This window comes from Ictidomys tridecemlineatus, chromosome 4, assembly GCF_052094955.1.
Source record: "Ictidomys tridecemlineatus isolate mIctTri1 chromosome 4, mIctTri1.hap1, whole genome shotgun sequence".
Taxonomy (NCBI): domain Eukaryota; kingdom Metazoa; phylum Chordata; class Mammalia; order Rodentia; family Sciuridae; genus Ictidomys; species Ictidomys tridecemlineatus.
The window spans coordinates 64,302,475-64,324,615 of NC_135480.1; the positions used below are offsets into that span (position 1 = coordinate 64,302,475).

At 37.1% G+C, this 22,141-nt stretch overlaps 1 protein-coding gene across 2 annotated transcripts; it reads right to left on the bottom strand.

The window, feature by feature from the left end:
* Positions 1-642: 642 nt before the first annotated feature.
* On the bottom strand, positions 643-21,924 carry Thap12 (THAP domain containing 12). Of its 2 annotated transcripts, XM_078046699.1 has the most exons (5): positions 21,784-21,924; positions 12,996-13,116; positions 9,462-9,569; positions 5,876-5,912; positions 643-3,685 (listed from the first exon to the last, which is right to left on the bottom strand). In XM_078046699.1, exons 1-5 carry the CDS (start codon positions 21,870-21,872, stop codon positions 1,752-1,754), a joined length of 2,289 nt encoding a protein of 762 aa, XP_077902825.1. In that variant the 5' UTR covers positions 21,873-21,924; the 3' UTR covers positions 643-1,751. The 2 variants fall into 2 exon arrangements, with proteins under 2 accessions (XP_077902825.1, XP_077902826.1); XM_078046700.1 differs by lacking the exons at positions 5,876-5,912; positions 9,462-9,569; positions 12,996-13,116; positions 21,784-21,924 and adding an exon at positions 5,818-5,832.
* Between the last annotated feature and the right edge of the window lie 217 nt (positions 21,925-22,141).

Genomic DNA, 22,141 nt, shown 5'->3' on the forward strand with positions numbered 1-22,141 from the left:
TAATAACTAGATGCAGGCACTGACAGGTCAGTTTTGTGTCTCCTTCACTGTCATCCTGCAGTCATGAACTTGATCAGTTCTTTCTGCCAAGGACAGCAGCATCTCATCTCTTAGCACTCTGGCTATAATAATAAGTCTTATCTTTTTATAAGCTACATGGGCAACGTGTCCTGACTGGATAAATTCACTGGGCTTGCCCATGACAGGAAATGCATTTTGAGTTATAATTCAGACTCAGCACTCCAGCAAATGCACCCATTCTGCTTTCTGAAGCTCAAATAACTTATCCCAACATAAAACAGTCCAGTGGCAGCTCTGCAATTAAATTCATCCATTTACATTTTATCCAGCAATAACACAAACCCTGCTAAAATAGGGATGAGGATGAGGCTCAGCAGTAGAGTGCTTAACTAGCAAACATGAAGCCCTAAGTTCAATCCCCAACACTACAAAAGAACAACAACAAAAAACAACAGCAACCAAACCCGCCCCCCCCCCCAAAAAAAACCAGTCAGGCAAATCATACGGTTAGTAATTTCTCAATTTAAATCAACATCTTTTTCTATACCCTAAGTAGAAAACACACATACCAAGACAACAACCCCACAAAACACTTCATTTTTAAAAAAATTATACACGAACTTATATTTGTTTATTTATTTATTTTTATGTGGTACTGAGGATTGAACCCAGTGCTTCAAATGTGCGAGGAAAGCACTCTGCCACTGAGCCACAACCCCAGCCCCTTCATTTTGAAATTATGAAAATCATGAAGCTGGTTATCAAATATAGTTTAAAATAATTTACCATAAGAATGTTTTGGACCCAAAAAATAATGTACCTGAACTTTAAACAAAATTCACATTTTATTTAGATTGAAATAAACTATACAAAATTGATTTTCTTCACCAAAAATAACAGCAATATTTTCTGTATTATTTCTAGATAAACCGTGAAACATTTATTTTGTAGGTTTTCCAGGTTTTGCTTATAAATCAAGACGAGGCAGTAGATATAGTCATGGAAAAAGAAACAGACAAGTTGCCCATATCCACAGCCTCTGATTCTGTCTTGACCGTGAAGCAGAAGTGTTCACCATTTACCTGCTAAAATGAAGGTGTAGGCTTATGAAGACGTAGGCTCAACAAAGGAATGTAAACAGCAACAACCAGATGTGGAACAACTACAGCAAGCTCTTCCACTCAAATTTTAACTGTAACTTGTTCTTTAAATTCTTTTGATAAAGACAAAATCTATACTGAAATCTGTTTGGTGAGCTCACAACTCTGGTTAACTCCCTTAATTGTCCATTATAGATTTTAACACACTTAAAACTCCTAATAGTCAAAGGTCAACAGTAGGCTTCATTGTAACATTTCATAAGATGCATTCTTTTCTTATACCTCCTCAAAATTTATTTCTTCAAAATTGATAATAATACCTGACAACTGGATCCATGGTAATAATACATTTTATAACCTAAAAGACTTAACTAAAACAATTTCAGAGTGCTACTAGCAGAGGTCACGCAGAGGTGAAATGTGGTACTTCCAATGCAGTCTTCTGGAAGAACAGACAATTTTTCAAAGCACGAGAGCTCAAACAGGTGCCATGTACATAGGCAGATTACCAATGGCTAATGTATTCATGAGGCCTGTAGGCAAAGATATTCAGTGATAAGTGACCTACATATACCTTACGGCTTTTCTTCCAAATATCAAATATAAGAGAAAGCCCATTTAAAAAGTCTTTTAGGTATTTTCAACAGTTTCTGAATTATCTGTAGGAAGCTCTGACTTAGTTGTATATAGTTTGATATATGTGTCTACCATTAAATCCAGATCATGTTTTATATCAAAATTTATGTTAAGCAAAGCCAAGTTACTTGACCTTTGGTCTGTCAAAGTGTTCCTCAAGTATGCTTTAAGACGCTTTCGTCCATTTTCATAGCGTTCATTCTCAACCTTCATTACAGGAAGAATACACAGGACCTTCAGCAAAGCATATACATTAGGAAAAAACTTGATATCAGGCAAATGAAGGGCTTCATAAATAGTGGATGGAAGCTCTATATCTTTCCCTCGATGTTTCCATTTGATTCTCCAACAGTGTAGCTCAGCTGAAAGCGTGTCGGGATTAGGCAAGTCACTTCTGTACATGTCAGCATGGTGCTCCTCTGATGTATTAAATTTGAGCTGTCCCATGACTGACGGTACAAGAGATAAGCATTTAAGAGCTTTGAGGTGCTGTTCTGAAAATATATCTTTAAGTTCCTGAATGATGTGTTCCACTGTTGGAACACTTAGGGTTTCTTTATAGTAACTTTCAGAGGTTAGCTGAGATTCCAGGTTACCCTGCTGAGCCCTACGAAATTTCCCAGGAAGTTTCATCTGAATATCAAGTTTGGTTGCCAAATTTGTTGCTTCCTCAAACCAAAACTCATGATAAACTTCAATATTTTCCATTACTTCATTGAGTGAATGTAGTACTGCAGTTAAGCTACTGGCAGCAAAGAAGACATCAGAAGTTTGTCCCTGGAGATTTTTCCCAAAGGCTCTTGTAAAAGATAACACATTTTTAAGAACAACAATGGTAACAATGAAATCAAAATCTGTTACTGCACTACAGAGTACAAATGCACGACCAGTTATACAATTATTCCATCTAATATTTGTGTCACTATTTATACCATCTAAACATAAAACAAGTGCTTGCAGGAGATCCACCAAAATTTCAAAAGCATCATGCCTGCCTGTCCACTGAGAATGGCAAATTTCCTTCAGTTCTTTACCCCTTTCTTCACTGTTCTGAAAAAGAACAGAAATTACATTGTCAAGTTCTAATAGCAGTTGTGGTGATCGATGGAAAAAAGAACAAACTTCTTCAATTGTTCCTAATGCAACAGACACCCCCATCACAGGCACTGATTTTGCCAACCACATGTTTAAGGCACAGGAAGAGCAGAGTGTGTAGATAGCTTGAGGGTATTTCTCTAAAAGTCTAGAAGCAACAACTTTCATTTTGGAAGAGAATCCGCTAGACACAATGTAAGCCTGGCCACGACAATACTCCATATTTAGTCCCCACTTCTCAGTTATGGTAGTGTGAAATTTCACAGCCAAAATTTCTGCATCAGCTTCATAAGGCAGGAAGCCCACAAATTCCTCTCTCAAGTTATGAGACTCATCTACAAACCTCACCAACACGGGAAGGTGCTCTTCCCCTGCTATGTCCACCACATCATCAGTGATAATGGAAAAGAAGTGCGAGTCTCTCACTTCCCTGAGGGTTTCTTCCCGGATGCAACTCTCACAGATCTCCAGCATCTGTTTCTGTTGTGTTTTTGAACAGAACAATGTGTTAACTGCTGTGGTCTCAAAGCGTTTTCTCAGGACCTCTTCACCAGAATTTATCCGGCACTCCAACAGGGCCTGAAAGTTATCAGGAGTGAAGAGACCTTCTGGGATTTCATCAGCCTCATGCCCGTCCAGAGGTATATTTTGTTTTCCCATAAGAATCAAAATTTCAAATAAAGATTTTAAGTACTCTTTGTTTTCCTTCTCTTCAAGGGTTAAAGGCAAAATATCTTCATCCTGTTCATCACCCCCTTCTTCTGCACTGGGGTTCTGAGCATTGCTATTGTTTGTTTCTTTATGTTTTTGTTCCTGTTCAGAAGTTTCATCAACTGGAAAACAGAGAGTTAATTTTACAATCCCATAAGAAATCACACAATACAAAGTACATTTTTGGATTGGCTAATATTTTAAAACCATAAACTCATTCATCCAACATTCACAGCATCTATCTACTAGACCACAGAGGAAGACAGAATAAAACAAAGACAATAGAAGGAGAAACACTGGGAACAGATTTTAATTATATGTGTAAATAAAGTTGGAATGATTTTTAATTAACATATATATTATACAGAACAGTGACAGTCCATGCCTTCTGAAGTAAAAGTAAATATTTATGGAGGACACTGTGTTTAGCATTTTGTGTGCATCACATTAATCTTTATTCAGGCAGATGGTATCAACCCCACTTGACAATAAATTACTTGCCCAAGGCCACAAATGCATTTATAAGAATAAAAGTGAAATTCAAATTCAAGCTTGTCTGGCTCCAAGGTCCATACAGATGCTGTTTCTACCAAACCATTAAGCCACACTTTTATATGAGAGATGAGACAGTTATACAACCAATCCAATATAGATTTATGTAACTGTTAGGGCTAATATTAGAAATCTTCACCTAATCTCATATTTGGATGAGAAAAGTGAGGCCCTATAAGTTAAGAGTCCTGCCGACAGTCATACTGGTCAGTGGCAGCCCTAGGAAAATAATCCATATCTGAAGAATCACCGAACCTAGCTCTTATATAAGACTATGAGAGGGCCACCAAAAACTGTACATTTTTACTGGGGGAAGGGAAAAAAGTTCAGAAGAGAGAAGCTGCATTTGATTCTGATCCAGATAAGAAGACATGAGGGCACTTCAGTTGGTAGAAAGTATTCCAGCAACAGCACCAAGATAAAACAGAGAAGCGGGCTACCCAAATACAAAGCGAAATCTGGTGTGATTAGAGGCTGGGTAAGCTGTGCTTCCAGGCCTGCCAGAGCAACACCAGGGTTGAGCAAGGGCAGGGATTACTCTTTCCTCACCCCTCCTCAGCTCAGAGGCCATCTATTCATCATACTACAAAGCAAACAGTGTTTTCTCCACTATGCAGGTTTTTGCCATCCACAAAGCAAGAGGTTATCCTGGATGCCTGCCTGACAGCCTGTCTCCTTTCCTCCTTCCTATATTCCTTCTGACCTCCATTACTTCTCTACTCTCAATCAACAAGTATTAATTCTATTGTTTTATTTTTTTAAAGGGATGTTCATTAAGGAGCAAAAACATAAGGTGAAAAGCTAGTCACTCTCCTTTGGACATCTTTCCATTAGTAAGTCATCTGTTTACAAATTCCCTGAGTCCTGGCTTCCCTGCCAACAGTGTTACTCTTCCTACTTCCAACAGTGTTCCACATAACATGAAATGAGGTTCATGCCATCACCTACTTACAAATTCCTCAATGGTTCCCACTGCCACACCCTATAAATTCTGGCCTCTATGGTCTCCTCTGGGTTCATTTTCTAAGTATCATGGTTTACCAGAAATTCCAATACCACCAAAGTGAGGGCACTTTCCCAAATCTAGCACCCTATTTCATGCCACTCTACTTTTGTATAGAATCTTTCCCCTCCTTTCTTTGCTTGAGTCCATGTCTCCTTATCTATAAAGGGAGAATTAAAATATTACTTAACACAGAGCTCTGTCATAAATGAATTAATATTAAGTACTTAAAATGATGATTTGACCTCAATAATAGTTTATGTTAATTGTAGCAAGAGAAGAGAGATGAAGAGGATAATAGTAATAACAGGAACAAAAACAACTTTCAGCTGCCATTCTTTGGCAAAAGCTCAGGCATCAGCACCTGCCACTACATCCAACACACCAAGTGCCCCCCATAGCATTTATTTCTTAAATGTTTACCAAAAACCTATTATGCACAAGTTGGGTAGACATAAATGTCTGCCCTTCCTTCCCTGCCCTGGGATACTGTCTGTGTTCCTGACACCTGAACCACATAGAAAGCAACACATTTTCAAGGCCAGCACAGGGCAAAGTGTGTGGCTTGGCAGAACTCAACAAAGACAAACTAAAAGACTTTAGTCTCTGATAACTTCAGACCACAGGACAAAGCTGACACGCTCTTACATCCATTCTCAAGGTAGGTTGTGGACATAAAACATATTTATTTGTTCTTACCAGATCAAGGCCTTTTAAAAAGGCATTCAGAAGCTGAGTCATTAACACTATCACTTACTTTTTTTCTGTTTCAGTGTCCTGATTTCATCTTCACTCTAAATAACAAAAAAATAAGAAAAAATGAACAAAAGAAAAAAAAACCATGTTTTAGAAAACTGACCTCTAGTGTATCATCTTAAACTCAAATAAAAACCTATTTTGAATTGTTTTACTCTTTCAAGAGCATAATTTATATTAAATATGTTCTTCAAACAGATGATAAGAAAACCAGAATAATAATTATTTGCTAATTACTCCAAGCTTATAATAAAGTCCTAGAGGGGAAAAATATATCACTTATTTTCTCCCTAAAAACCCTAACTTTAGGTTATAAGTGTTTACTAAATAATAAAGGGAATGAAAAGTACACCAAGGCACTTGAAATCAAATTCAAGAGAAAGTAAATTATCTCCCTTCCCAATCTAACCTTGGAGATGCCTCCTAAGAGGGAGGCTGCTGAATTGTAGAACCTAACAAAAATGATGAGGATTCCCTGGGAAGTAGAATTAACAGAGTGCCAGCATGGAGAAGAAATGAATGCATATAGCATAGTTTATGCACTATGACCCCTACACAGGATTAGATGGAGGAGGAACTTTCCAGCTGAGTCCTTTACTCTCCCTCCAAACCTCAGTGATAATCAGATCACAACCCACCCATTACTTTTGTGGAAGGAAAGTACCAGTGCCAGTTATAGCTGGGACCACACAGTACCCACTGAACAGCTCTGGATATTCTGCTGATAAGAATGTTTCCAGGCAGGTCAACCTGCAACACTCCCTCCTTAACTGGTGGGCTGCCCAGTTACAAGGCTGGAAGACCTGGAAGTGTGCCTGCTATGAAGTATTTGATGTTTCCTAAGAGGGAGAGTTACAGGGGCATGGCAGCTACTGGACAGGAAGTGATTGAGCTCCTCACCCCTGGTACAAATTACTAAGAAGAAAAAATACTCATTAAAATAATATGTCAGCATTTATGTATAAGAAGTTTCAGAAAAATAGAAATAACAGAGGAAAGAAGTGCATGAAGAAATTAAAACTGAGAATTTCCCAGAATTTAAAAGATATAAGTCCCAGGGTGGGGAAGCAGCTTAGTGTCAGAGTGTTTATCTAGCATGCATGAAGCCCCAGTTTAATCCATAGTTACACAAAAAAATAAATACGTAAAGAAATTGTAAATAAAGACATAAGTCTTCAGATAATGGTCAATATGCTAGATAAGAAAAAAATTCACACACACACACACACACACATATAGTTCAATGAAATTTTAAATGTCAAATGTAAAAAAAAATTATAAAAGTTTTGAGAGAGAAAAAGTAGATCACCCAAAAAGAATAGAAATAAAGCTGGTGTCAGATTTCAACAGCAAGATGAAAGCAAAAAAATAGGGAGAGGGCTGGGGTTGTGAGAGGCCTAGCATGTGAGAGGCACTGAATTGGATCCTCAGCACCACATATAAATAAATTAATTAAATAAAGGTATTGTGTCCACCTACAACTAAAACAAAACAAAAACAAAAAACTAAGAAGAATCTTCTCCCACTAACTATGTGCACCCTCAATGCATCACTTAGTAACATGTCAAATAAAAAAACACAACCACCCCATCTCCACAAATTGAGATGGGATATAGCTCAATCACAGAGCACCTGCTTAGCATACACAAGGCTTTGGGTTCAATCCTCAGCACCAAAAAAATCCGACATTTTCAAAAATTTGACTTTGTGTGTTCCTAAAAGTATTTTAATAGTTTCTTCAAAGAACCAGCATTTAGACTTATCAATGATTGCTGTTATTTGGCAGCTATTTTATTGGGTTTCTTAAATTCATGGATGGAACTAATTATTATAATAAAAATGTCAATTCAAAGCAATTATATAATGAAAATCCCAGAGGATTTCTAGGACAACTTGACACAAGAATTCTCAAATTCATATGGAGGAATAAAGGTTCACAAATAGCTAAGAAAGTTTTGAAAAAGAAGAGCTTAAAAGTGACTCTATTTGAAAGTAAGATATATTACAAAACCATAGTAGTAAAAACAACGTGGCACAGATGTAAACAAACAATCCAGTTTGGAACAGATCCAGAAGCAGCCTTGTGTTAAACCTGGTATAGGGTGGGGGATGTGGCTCAAGCGGTAGCGCGCTTGCCTGGCATGCGTGTGGCCTGGGTTCGATCCTCAGCACCACATACAAACAAAGATGTTGTGTCCGCCAAAAAACTAAACAATAAATACTAAAATGTTCTCTCTCTCTCAAAAAAATAATAAAATAAAATTGTCTCTAAAAAAAAAAAAAAAACTGGTATATAACGAAGGTGGTATTTTTTATACCACTGGAGGAAAGGATGAATTCATTAACAAGATTATTGTTAGGGTTTGGATCTTAAATGTCCCCAAAAGGCCCACATGCCAGTCTGAGGCGTTGCTGGGAGGTAGTGGAACCTTTAGGAGGTAGGGCCTAGTAATAGGAATCTAGATCCCTGGGGGTGTGCTCTAGAAAAAATATAGTAGGACCCTGGCTCTTTCCTCCTTTTGCTTCCAAACAGCCATGAGGTAAGCCGCTTTGCTCCACCATGAGCTCCCTCCCAAAGTACTGTTTCGCCATAGGCTCGAAAGCAACAGATCCAGCTAACAATGGACTAATACCTTTGAAACCATGAGCCCCAAATAAACCTTTCAGTTGTCCCATATATTTGTCATAGGAATGGGAAATTAACACAGCCACATCAAAAAACCTAATTTTTCATAAGGAGAAATATAAAGTTAAATGTCACTTGGAAACCATACAAAATCCAAATGGACCAAAGATCTAAATATGAAATGTAAACAGAAAAAAATGAGGAAAATTTAGATATTATCTTAAAAAACATATAATAGATGAATTGATAATGACATATATTAAATATAATACCTAACTACCTAAGAGAAATGGAAATAATAGTGGAAGAAGGAAACACAGTAAAATAAAATAAAGGCCTTGCCAGTGGCAATGAGAAACAGAAGCCATGGACTTAAGGAGTCTGAACAGCTTAATTTTGTTCACTTAAGGTCAACAAAAACTGAAAATGATCAGAACTGAAAAATATCAAAGGAATATAGAAATACATGTAAATTATGCTGTATTCAAAAATTTAAAGCTTTTCTAACCCTTGTCAATATTTTAATAGTGACAGAATCCTCATCTCTAAAACAATCCATGCCTCAACTTTTATCTCTTCCTTCTCTTTATCCCTTTGTGCTTGATTCTGGAAACCTACCTCAGCTCCATTTTCCTTAATACCAAAGAAAAAGTAGCTCTTCTGATTATCCCCAGTCCCAAGAATAAAATGAACTAGTGGCCTGAAAGTGGCAGCACACTTGAGCCTAAGTCAACTAGTATCAACTGGTTGGCTAAATTCAAGGGAGGTTTTCCAATTTCAACTGTACCAAAACAGATTAATTATCTTACATCCAGTTTTACTTAGTAATCATAGAATTTGTTTCCCATTATGTTACCTTTGAAATAGAGAACAACTTGGGTAAATTTTTAATATAAATGCACCTTTATTTGACTTCACAGTATTATGGGGAGGTGGGAAATCTGAAAGTACAAAGACATACCAATTCTTTTATTCGTTTTCTGTGTCTACTATGTGGATTGTTCAAATGACTGGTAAGATCAAATATTGTTGGTATTGCATTATCTCGAAGTACTGTCCTATAAGGACTCTGAAAAAGAAAAATGTGTTAATTCAGAGATGGTCCTTCAGAAAAAATAAAATTCTATATTAAAGATTTCTCCAGTATTTCTTTAGCTCTAATATACAGACTTGCAGTATCTGATGTCAATTTAAGTTGGTCTATACTTCTGTTTTTGTATTTGCCCTTTTGGTAATCTTACTATTATAAATTAAGAAACTGAATTGATAGTAGGTAAAAAAAAGGTACTTAAATTTTGTACATATATTTCTAATTCAGTTTCCCAGCCGCTTCATCTGTTCTATCTTTCCATGAGCCCACCAGGCTATAGGATGTACAAATCTCCCAAATAACCTACCTATATGTCCTACAACAATGCTTCCCTCCTTACCTGCTGTTCACATCACTTTTGCTAATATTACTGAAGCACCAAGGCACAGTAAAAATAATATTGCACTGGGACCCAGGAGATCTAGGAACTAATCCAAAATCAACTAGTGACTCACTAATAGCCCCTTAGCTAAATTAGTTTCCTTTTGTGGACCTCCTCTTTTGATTCAGGTACTGACTAGATCAACATTTCTCAAAATGAAACTATGCACACATTAGTGATCAGAATGCTTGCCATTTCAGTTGTACCACTATCACTTCCATACAATCTATTTAGTTAACCCTGTCTTAAGCAACCAAAACCGTAAGAATAACTTCTAACAGGCTATTTATATTTTAAATACATATTATAAAATCCTAAGATAAAAATAGACTCAAGAACAACAACTCACATACACAATCATTTTTGCAAACCCTACACTGGGTATTTTAAATTCCCTTCTAGCTCCAATGATCTTATTATTGAAGGATGATTATTCTCTATTTTACTTCCTGTTAATTAATACAACTTAGCTAGAAGCTGGATCCATACCTAAATGGTAACAGTTTTCCACAGTTGGCCCAGAACAAACTAGGTGGGACAGGAAGTTTATTAAGAGGGTAACAGATGAATAACTTCTATTATACCCTTGGCTAGTCAAAAGACACACTAACTTTACTTTCTCCCTTAAGTTGCTATGGAAAACACCACACACACACACACACACACACACACACACACACACACACTCTCTCTCTCTCTCTCCATTTTAAAAACTTTCTTGGGAGCAGTAATTGTTTCAAAGCTGACTATTGAAGTACATTCAAATATATCAAGCAAAAATAATAACCCTTCTAAATAAGTTTTTTCATCCAGAGAACAGAGGTTAGAAAGGACTGAAGGGAAAATATGTATCTAAATGGAACAAATGATCTTGGGTTTTATCCAAAAGATACTATACTTCGGAAGGATTTCTATTCAGAGACAGTATTTTCCACTTTAATCCCATGCATCACAAAAAACACAAAGAAGGAAATATGATTTCTTAATGATACGCTTCTAGCACCTGGCTAGTGATCCTGAATCTACTGGGGAGTTTGATCAGGAATCAGAGACACAACCACTGAAAGGAGCAAAACCTCGGATATCCTAAGCTTCTCATCTTTCCCATTGAGCAAAAGCTTTAAAAATAAACAAACATATACATACATACAGTCAACTCTTGATATGTTAGCAATTATTAAGTAAAGGAAGGGATAAAACAGTCAATGAATTTTAAAAATTTGAATTAATTTGCTATTTTTTTTAGCAAATAAAGCAAAGACCAGAAAACAATGAGTCAAAAAAGTGACATTTTATAAATACTTATTTATAATTATAATATATGACAAAAAAGTTATAAGCAATTTATTTTAATTCAGTATCAAGAATTAATCTTTTTAACAGCTGATTTAAGGTTTGTGCAAACAGTATTAATCTTACTTTACTTTGGGGGGTGGCAGGGATTGAACCTAGAGGCGCTTAATCACTGAGCCACAACCCCAGCCTGTCCCCCTTTTATTTTGAGATAGGGCCTTGCAAAGTTGCTGGGGCTAGCTTTGAATTTATGATCCTCCTGCCTCGGCTTCCCCAGCTACTGGGATTACAGGTGAGCACCACCATGCTCTGAATATTAATCTTAACTCTAGCATCAAAGATAATAAAACATTTGGCTTTGGCTGAATTAGCCATGAATATTTACTAATGAGTACATAAATGCCAATCTAATGAGGCAAAAACTCTTAAACATTTTAATACAGATATCAGATAATCCAGCTTTTAATACCAGCATCATCTTATACATACAGATAAAGAACATTTTTCACATTTGGGTTAATTTATTTGAGACTGACAAATCATTCAGAAATTATAAAAACAAAATCTCACCTTTTTGTTCTATGCTCTGACTAAACAAGAATACAAGAGTACACTACATTTTAAATTTCTCACATTGATATGGTTGGAATTATCCAAATAAAAAACCATAATTATGACTAAAATAAAAATGCATAGGGCATTTAAATAATCTGGGATATTTTTACTTAGTGTCAAGAACATAAAAGCAGTTTGCCTTTTAAACATATAAAACCTCTTATTTTGGTTGATCATTATTACGCTCTTAACAAAGCAAGGCAAAAAAATATCCCTCAAATATTCGTGATTAAACTGTTGAACCGGAATTGGCTCACCTCCCAATGACTTCACAAGTATCTGCTTCAATTAATTTTGAGAAATAAAATAACCCAATCATTCTTTAGTTTTCTGATGCCTCTGCAAAATGTATCTGAAAAAAATATCAAAATAAATTGCTGCATAACAATATATAGTGTACCTTCAAATAAAGTTTATCTCGATATCTGAGATGATACATTACTTATACCTAAACAAGAACACTGTATATATTATTTACCAAAACTTTGTTCCTTACTGATTATAAAGTGTTTCACTTTTGCTTCATTTCAATCAAATCTGACCTATTTGTGCCCTTTATGCATCACAGCAGTAACAGAATCCTAGAGGGTTAAAAATCTAGGTCTGGTCTAATCTCATTAGAAACTGGGGCCCAGAAAGGGAAAGGTCTGAATGCAAAGATTCAAATTGCTGATGGAAATGTTTTTTTCAAATTACCTATGATTTATTTCCTACAGTATCTAGCATGTAAAAATTAATTGTTGGTTCTAAGAGTACATTCAAAAACATGAAAACAAAGAGTACTACTCATAGATGAAGATATCACTTATGAAAAAGTTCTAGAAGAATTGCTCCAAGTTAAAACATCATCTTAAACACAGTATTATGATCATCTAGAACTGTCTAGAGGATTAAAAGTGGTCACCTCTGGTGAGTGGGAAAGGAGCATCAGGAATAGGGGAATTAAGAAAACCTCAGAAATTTTAGAACAAAATAGAAGCTATTCCACTCCAAATTTATCTTCATTTTTTTTTTTTAATAATTGTGGGGTAGAGGGATACCTTTCAATTATTAAAACTTACATTTCCAATCAGACAGAAAGAGAGAGAAAGAAACCAAGCTCTCTTATTACTTACAGTTCTACAGATCATAGAGGTCTCGAAGTGTTTGGCACATAATCGATAATGTTTATTTAGTTGATCAGGTGTTTTATCTTCCAAGTCAGCTCTCCTACAATTCTCCACCCACTTCTGGCATCTATAAATAAAACCAAAATACAATCACAAAACATGAGCTAAACGTTTAAATTTCAGCATTTGGTTTTAAAGCAAATACATATTAATAACAATGAGTTCCTGCTCCCCTCCCGTAGAAAATAATTTGGAGAAGTTGATTAATAACAAAGTGAGAGTTGGAAGGGACCTTAGACATCATAAAGTATGATCCCTTTGATTACAGACAAGATTAAGAAGTAATGTGCTTAGTTATGTCCAAATTCAGCAGCAACATCGTTGGAGAGGACTCAACCATCAGCAGTAAAAGTGAAAAAGTTGTACAAGGCCAAAAGTCTAATATTCCTTTCAGAAATTAAGCAAATGAAACAACACCATTACTGCAGAAAATTAGCAGGTAGAAGTACAATATATAACTAGAATTTCTTGGGGAAGCATGAAGACTATATTTAATCTAAAATGATACACAAACTAGATTATAAGTTCCATGAATGCAGCAACTGTGTCTACACCATCCAACATACAGAAAATATTAAGATCCTGAACAAGATAAAGTCCATGTCCTCTTAAGTGCTTAGCTAAAAGGTTTTTTGTTTTTTGTTTTTTGTTTCGTAGCAATTGGCAGACTTTAATATTCAAGAAAAATTAAGTCCATCATACACATTAAAAATATAGGAAATTTCATGCAGACATGAAGCTTCCAATTCAGCCTTTGTGGCAACTTTTAGAAGGAGAATTACATATAAATACAGTACACTTTGTAGTTCCCAAACTTCATAATTTTATACTGTGATTTATACAGCTTCTCTTTATATTTTATATATCCCACCTCACTCATTTAACACAGCCTAAAATCTGCACCACTTCAGAATATGAAAAAGAGGGGGGAAAAAAAAAAGCAAGCACACTGACCATTTTGCAAACAATTCTTTTGTGTTTTGAGCTAAATTAAGGGGGGAAAAATGTTAAGGCTTACATACTTTAGTAGCCAGGACTAAATTTAAGAAATACAAAGTTAAATAGATCCTCCAGTGACATTTCTATTATTGATTAATACCACATTTTCAAGTTTAGAATATATTAACTGCAAAAGTTACAAGAAAAAAACTGATGCAAATTTGAATAGACATTTAAAAATAATATTCATGATGCTAAAAGGTTATTTGCAGAATTGTAGCTCAGTGATAGAACGTTTGCCTAGTATGTGTGAGGTGCTGAGTTTAATTCTTAGCACTGCAAATAAATAAATGGTCCATTGGCAACTAAAAAAAAATTTTTTTTTTTTTTTAGAAAAAGAAAACACTAACTAAAAGCCCAACCAAACATTACTATATACCCAAAAGAATGACTATAGTATAAAAGGCATAATACCAAATGTTGGGGAGGTAAAACAACTTTACCCATGGACAAAAGAAAGGATAAACTGGTATGTTCATTCCATGGAATGGGACTTGCGATGGAGTGAACAAACTGCCTGTGATCACACAAATCATGTTAAATGGAAGAAGCCAAAAATACCTATTATGTTAACAGGCAAAACTCATCCATGGTTTTGTTCAGAAAAAGTTAACACAGATCATATGCCTAAAATTGCATTCCCCAGAAAGGCTTGTTAAAGAGTGTGTGGGAAATTAGCTGGTAAATAGTTGTCCACACTGATATAAAATACTTCCTAACTGGTAAGGTGGCACTGTGCCTACACTGTGCAAACAATATGATTTATAATGAATAACTGCCCTCCTTCTGGGAGTCCGGAACTTTTGAATATACTAGGCAGAAGTTGCTTATTGACCAGGCCCTAATAAAAACTCTGGGCACTGAGTCGCTAACGGACTACTCTAGGGAGAAACGTAGCCCATAGATTGCTGCATTTCCTGGGGGAAAATGGTCTCTGAACTCTATGGGAAGGATAAAGTATAAGGAAGCCTCAATGAACTCCTCTTAATTCTGCTGGTGTCTTTCCCACTCATGATTCAGATGTATACCCTTACTATAATGCTGTAATATATCTTAGCTATGAGTACCACCACGTGGAGAGTCCCGTGAGTCCTTCCTATGAATCTCCAAAGAGGGGGTGGTTTAGGGTTCCCCAACACAGTGAAAGTCAGTGTAGATACCACTGGAGAGAGGTAACAACTGGCAGTAGGCATAAAAGAGGACTCTAGGATCCAAGTAATGCTCTGTATCTCAAATAAAAAAGCTTCTCCTTGTTCTTCTCCCTGCCTCCAAACCTAACTTACCTAAATTATGTGAAAGTATACTAATCTAAAGTAGTTATTGCTAGAGCAAATGAGATAATGACTAGGAGGGCCACAGAGGAAAAGGAGTTTGGAGTGCTAGCAATATCCTATTTTTAAAAAAATTTCATGGACATGTCATTCTGAAAGTCCAAACATGATGTAGGCTTATGATTTGTGATCTATGCATGTTTTCACATCAATAAAGTTATAAAAATTATTTATGATCACAGTCTTTCCTACATACATGTATACATGTATATATTCTTAATATATTATTTATATATTTGTGTGTACATGTAGAACATACACATACATTCACACAGTTATATAAGTATCTCTCACATTTTTACTAACATCTCCCCTTTCCCAGTTTTGTCATTGTTTTGCTTCCTGTATTCCACACTGTGGGCTTTTCCTTTAATAAAGTGGATTCACATATTTCTTTCCATCACTAATACCTTTTTATCTATCAATATATATCATTATAGACATTAAAACCGAAAACAATTTTAAAATGTTTATTAATTCATTAATAACCTCCTTTCATGTTAACATATGAATATTTTAATGGAAATATACTTTCAAAATAAACCACATACTTTGGATTAGACAGAGGGGAGGGAAGGGAGGGGAGAGGATGTGGGGGTAGGAAGGATATTATGATCTTATGTGCATATACAAGTACATGACTGGTGTGACTCTATATCACGTACAATGGAAGAACGAGAACTTATACTCCATTTATTTATGATGTATCAAAATGTATAACTAATTTAGAACAACAAAAAAATCCCACACTTAGTGAGAATGATATTTTCCATCTCTGCAATTCTCTTTAATATATTACTTAAAGATACATTCTCAGCTCTGCTTCTGTTTTTAATATGTCCACGAATCCAGCCTTACATTAATATGCAGTTTTAAAAAATATATTTATTTTTTGGGGGGAGATGTACACAACACAATGCCTTTATTTTTATGTGGTGCTGAGGATCGAACTTGGGTCCCACCCATGCTAAGCAAGCCCTCTACCACTGAGCCACAATCCCAGCCCCTTAATATGCAGTTTTAAAAGGCTATTAAAACCTCCTCCCTGGTGGATGTGGTGGTACAAGCCTATAATCCCAAAGATCCAGAGGCTGAGGAAGCAGTAATCACAAGTTTGAGGACAGCCTCAGCAACTTAGCAAAACACTCAGCAATTTAGTGAGACCCTGTCTCAAAATAAAAGAACTGGGGCATGTAGCTCAGTGACAAAGTGCCCCAGCATTCAACCCCCCACTACCCTAAATTTTTTTTTAAAAAATCTAGAAAGCGCAATACATAACATCCAAGCAATAATGCATTTTGTGTTATATAGCCCCCAAAATTCCATTGCATATTCCTGAGGGCATGAGCATGAAAAAGAACAATAACATCAGTGTTATGAAAATAGCGTTGACACTGCAGACTCCCTGAGAGTCTTGGGAACTGCTAAGGTCTGAATGTCTGTATTCTCCCCAAATTCACATATTGAAACTTAATCTCCAGTGCAGTGCTTTTGAAAGTGGGTAATCTGGGAGTGATTAGGTCGTGAGGGCAGAGCCCTCAAGAATGGGTTTAGAGCCCTTATAAAAGGGACCCAAAAGAACTTGTTTGCCCATTCTGTCATATTAGGATACAGCAAGAAGGTACCCACCAATGATGCTGAAAGCAAGCCCCTCACCAGATAAATCTGCTGTCACTTTGACCTTAGAATTCCCAGGCTTCAAAACTGTGAGAAATGAATTTGTTGTTTATAAATTATCCAGTCTAAGGTATTTTGTTATAAAATTTGTTGATTAACAGATTACTTGGTCTAAAATACAAACCTTTGTGAGTCCCCAGAAAACCACTGTTTTTTTTTTTTACAATTTAACAAGACAGAGAACTCTCAATTAACTTTGATTAAACTGCCAAAGGAACCTGGAAGACAACCATCACCATCACTGCCTCATAGGCGAGTAGGCACTAACTGCCTGAGATGGAAGAAGAGTGCTTCAATTGCCCAACTCACTCTAATGGGTGCAATTCATTGATTTGGGCCTGAGCCCGGCTGAGAGCTGCCCCTAGGTACCTCCTGCCAAGACTCTGCTTAGGCAAGCTACCCTGAGACAACCAAAATTTCGGGCAATAATTTTTTAACTTTAATTTTCAGTAATCAGTGACCTCCATGCTCCTGCCCTAAGCTAAGCTGATCATATAATTTCACTTAAAAAAAAGAAAAGCATATCAATGGCATTTTTCTAAACCAATAAGAACTATTATGTATGTAAAATTGTACATTTTGTTCATTACTGATTATGCTCTTGAATTTTTAATTATTTCTAAATATCTGTTCCTAAAAGTGTACATGGAATTTATAAATATGATAGATGGGAAATGCACTGTTTAATAGCATTAAATATATTATCTTAGTTGTCAGTTAACAATGTCAATTAACTTCAACAGGTAGGTTGGTAACACACCCTTTATCAACCTTCCTTACTACTCGTTTATAGGAAAAAAAAAAAACTACTTCTTTGTACAGATTAACTGTGGGCACAGTGAAAAGGAAACTGAAAAGTTACTTTGAAGACATTATGTTAAATAAAATAAACCAGATATAAAAAACAAATCTTATTATTCCACCTATCTGAGGTACCCAGAACAGGCAAGTTTACAGAGACTGAAAGTGTATTAGAGGTTACCAGAGACTAGGGACAGAATAAGAGAAGTGACACTTCAAGGTTACAGAGGTATTTTTTTGGCATAATGAAAATGTTTTGGAAACGGTGGTGATTGTTGCACAACATTGTAAATATAATCAATACCACTTAACTGTACACTTAAAAATGGTTAAAATGGGGCTGGGGTATAGTTGAGTGGTAGAGCTAGCATGTGTAAGGTCTTAGGTTTGATCCTTAATACCACAAAAATAAAAATAAAAATGGTCAAAATGATCAATTTGTTATATAGACTTCACCAAAAAATTTAAAATAATGTAATATACCAAAAGCCATTGAATTATACACATTAAATGAGTGAATTATATGTGAATTATATCTCAATAAAGATATTTTTAAAAAAGAGTTCAGAAAAGTTTATTATTTGGTCTTGAACTATTCAAAGGGCTCTTACATGAAACAGGGAACAGACTTGCTCAGTGTCAATCTGGGGACAAAACTAAATCTCAAAAGCATAAATGACAGGAGGCAGATTTGCACTCAAAACAAGAAAGAAACAATAGCTGCTGCTGTCCAGGACCTCTAGATGTCTCTCACAAAGAAACCTGGAGTATTTTAGCAAAGGCAGATACCACCTGTCAGGAATGCATATGGCTCTCCAGAGTTCATGAGTGCCTTTATGGTGAAATGCAAAACTGGATTTATTTTGTTTTCAGGAAAAGAGTCCTTATTTTAGATTCTCAAAAGGGACAATAACTTCAAAGAAGGTTAAAAGCCATGACTACTGAGGGAATTTCAGCATTCCAAGAAGACTCCACTAGACCTAAAATTCCTTCCAAATCTGAGAATATAATCCCCAATAGACCATATTTCCCTGAATATAATGAAAAGAGCACTCAATTACATATGGACAGAAATCACTAGTATCCCTTAATCTGTTGTTTCCCATTCCTCCTGTCCTCTACTCCTTGGCACCCACAAATCTGCTTTCTGTCTATGGATTAATCTATATATTTATATTTTATATAAATGGAATCATACAATATATGATCTTTTATATCTGGCTTCTTTCACTTAGCATAATGTTTGAAGTTCATCTATATATCAACAGTAGCAGTACTTCATTATTTTTTATGGTAGAACAATATTCCACTGTATTAGTACATATTTTGTCTGTTCATTCAAGCACTGACAGACTTGGGGTTATTTCCATCTGTTTTGAGTATTATAAGCAGTGCTACTGTGAATGTGTGGTATATGCTTTTTTAAAAAAAATTTAAACACCAGTTTGCAATTCTTTTGGCAATATACCTTGGAATTGAACTGCTGGGTGGTATGGTAATTCTATGTTTAACTGTCACCTCACTATGGTTTTGATTTAAACTTCCCTAATAACTATTGGTAGGGACCATCTTTTCAAGTGCATGTTAGTCATCTGTATCTCCTCTTTGGAGAAATATCTATTCTGGTCCTTTGCCCATTTCCTCACTGGGTTATTTGTTTTTGATTGTTGAATTTAAGAGTTTTTTTTAAAAAAATATATTTGTATTCTAGACTCATCCATTCTATTCTTTACAAACATCTTCTTTCATTCTTTCCACCTTTTGGTAATGTTTCTTGATAAACAAAAGTTTGAGTCAGATGTGGTCATGCAGGCCTATGATCCAGTGACTTGGGAGATTGAGGCAGGAAGATCACAAGTTTGAGGCCAGGCTCAGCAACTTAATGAGGCCCTAAGCAACTTATCAAGACACTGTCTCAAAAAAATAAAAGGGCTGGGAATGTGGCTCAGTGGTTAAGCACCTCTGGGGTTCAATCCCCAGTACCAAAAAAAAAAAAAAAAAGTTTATTTTGATGATGCCCAATTCATGTATTTTTCCTTTTATTTCATGTGTTTCGGTTTCATATCTAAGAATCTGCTGCAAATTCCACAATTTCTTCTAAGAGTTCAATGGTATTAGTTTCATGTTTAGGCCATTTAAATATTAGCCATTTTGAGTTCATTTTTGCATATGATATGAAGACAGACATCTATTTTTTAATATCAAGTCTTTCAAACTTCACATGACCCAAATCAAACTTTTAATATCCCACCACCAACTCTACTGTTCCCAGTGTTTCCCGTCTCAGTAAATGCTCAGGTTAAAAATTTCAAGTCATTCTTGATTCCTTTTTTTTTTTTTAAAACCTGTATCCTATTGACATCATCTTCAAATCTTATCTCAAATGAAACAATTTGCCACCTCCTTTTTTACTAATCTGGATTATTGCAATAGCCTTTAACTAGTCTTACCACTTTGCCTCTCTACAAGTTAACAAGCAGTTAGTGATCCTGCTAAAATTTCTCTGCTCTAAACCCTATCTTAGAATAAACGCCAAAGTTTTCTATGGACTACAACTTCCTGTACAATTTGTTCCTCTTATACACACCCTTTCTGGTTGCATCAACAAGCATGCTGTCTTTGCACTTATTGTTTGCTGAGTCTGGAATGCTCTTCCCCAAGATATCTTCATGGCTGGCCCCCTCACCTACTTTAGCTCTTTGCTCAAATTCCCCATTTTAACAAGGCCTTCTCTGATCACTCTACTTAAAATAACAATTATGGACTGGGGCTGTAGCTCAATGGCAGACCACTGGCCTAACATGTGTGAGGCACTGGGTTCCATTCTTAGCACCACATAAAAATAAACAAATAAAATAAAGGCATGCTGTCCATCTGCAACTACAAAAATAAATAAATAAAAACGTAAAATAGAAATTATGCCTTCCCTGCTACCACTAATTTCCCTCCAATCTTTGCTTCATTTTTCTCCATGGTATTTATTACTATCTGACACACTATTGTATATATTTTACATGATTGCACCCCCCTCCCCCAGAACGCAATCTCCTTGAGTAGGGACTTTTGATTTTTTTCAACTGTACCCACCAGTGCTCAAAACAATGCCATGCACACAGACCTTCAACAAATATTTGTTGAATTAATAAATAGCATGCTATAGCTATATCGTAACCGCCTGTTGATATATTTCCCCCAATGACAGCGACACTGGCTCATTCACCTCTGTATTCCCAGCACTTAACATTAGTGTTCGCACATAGTAGGCAATGCTTTTAAATGACTGAATCAACAAGAAAGGCTTATGCAACATTCTCAATCTTTCCAACAGTCCCTACTCTATCACTTCCTAAATGTAAGTTCGGTATGTGGGTTACCTCAAAAAGGTTTCAATATCAATTCCCACGCCCTCACGCGTATTCCATGATAGCCCCACAATAACCAAGAGAGATTATGAGTAACGGTCAAAGCCTGAACTTTATCATTGTGTAATGACAAGTCCGAAGAAAGGAATAGTGGCCATCAGACTCGAGATCAAAGCCGGCGGGCGGCAGGGTTCGGAACAGAAACGCTGTCTTGGGGTGGGGGATGGCAAGGAGAAAGAAAGGCCCAGGTGACCACAACTGGAGTCCAAGTCCCAGTTTGACAGCTCAAGAAATGAAAGTCCAAAGAGGAAGGCGACTTGCCCGAGATCACACAGCAAGTCAATCAGGGCGAGAGCCCACCTCATCCCGCCTCCGCGCCAAACCCCAGCCAGCGCACGTGCTCCGAGGTCCCCTCCACCCGCCGGCCAGCAGCGAGTCCCTTCTGTGGTCCAAGACTAGCGGACAACAGTGTGCGGTACCTCCCAGGGCCCTCGGCCCAGAGCCTGCGGCCGGTAGCGCGCACCGCGCAGGTGGGCCCGGCCGCCCGCTCCAGGGCGCCCTTACCTGGCCGGATCCCGCGGGAACCTGAAGAAGGCCAGGTCGGACTGCGTGCTCTTCCGCGTGCAGTTGGGGGCAGCGCAGAAGTTCGGCATCGTCGCCCGCCTGCCGGCCGGCCCAGCCCTCCCCTCCCCGCCTCCTCAGGGCAGCCACCCGCCCGTCGGGGCCGGGGAGGGGAGCCAGGCCGGCCAGCCGGCTCGGCAGGGCCGGCGCGCGGGGAGGGGCGGGCGCGCGAGAAGCCGCGAGGGGCAGGAGGGGCGCGCGGTCCGAGGCCGGGCTGGGGACGCGGCTCCACAGTGCTGTGAGCGGCCGGGAGGATTTACCGCCGCCGCCGCCGCTGGTGCACCTCCCGCCCGCCCGGGAC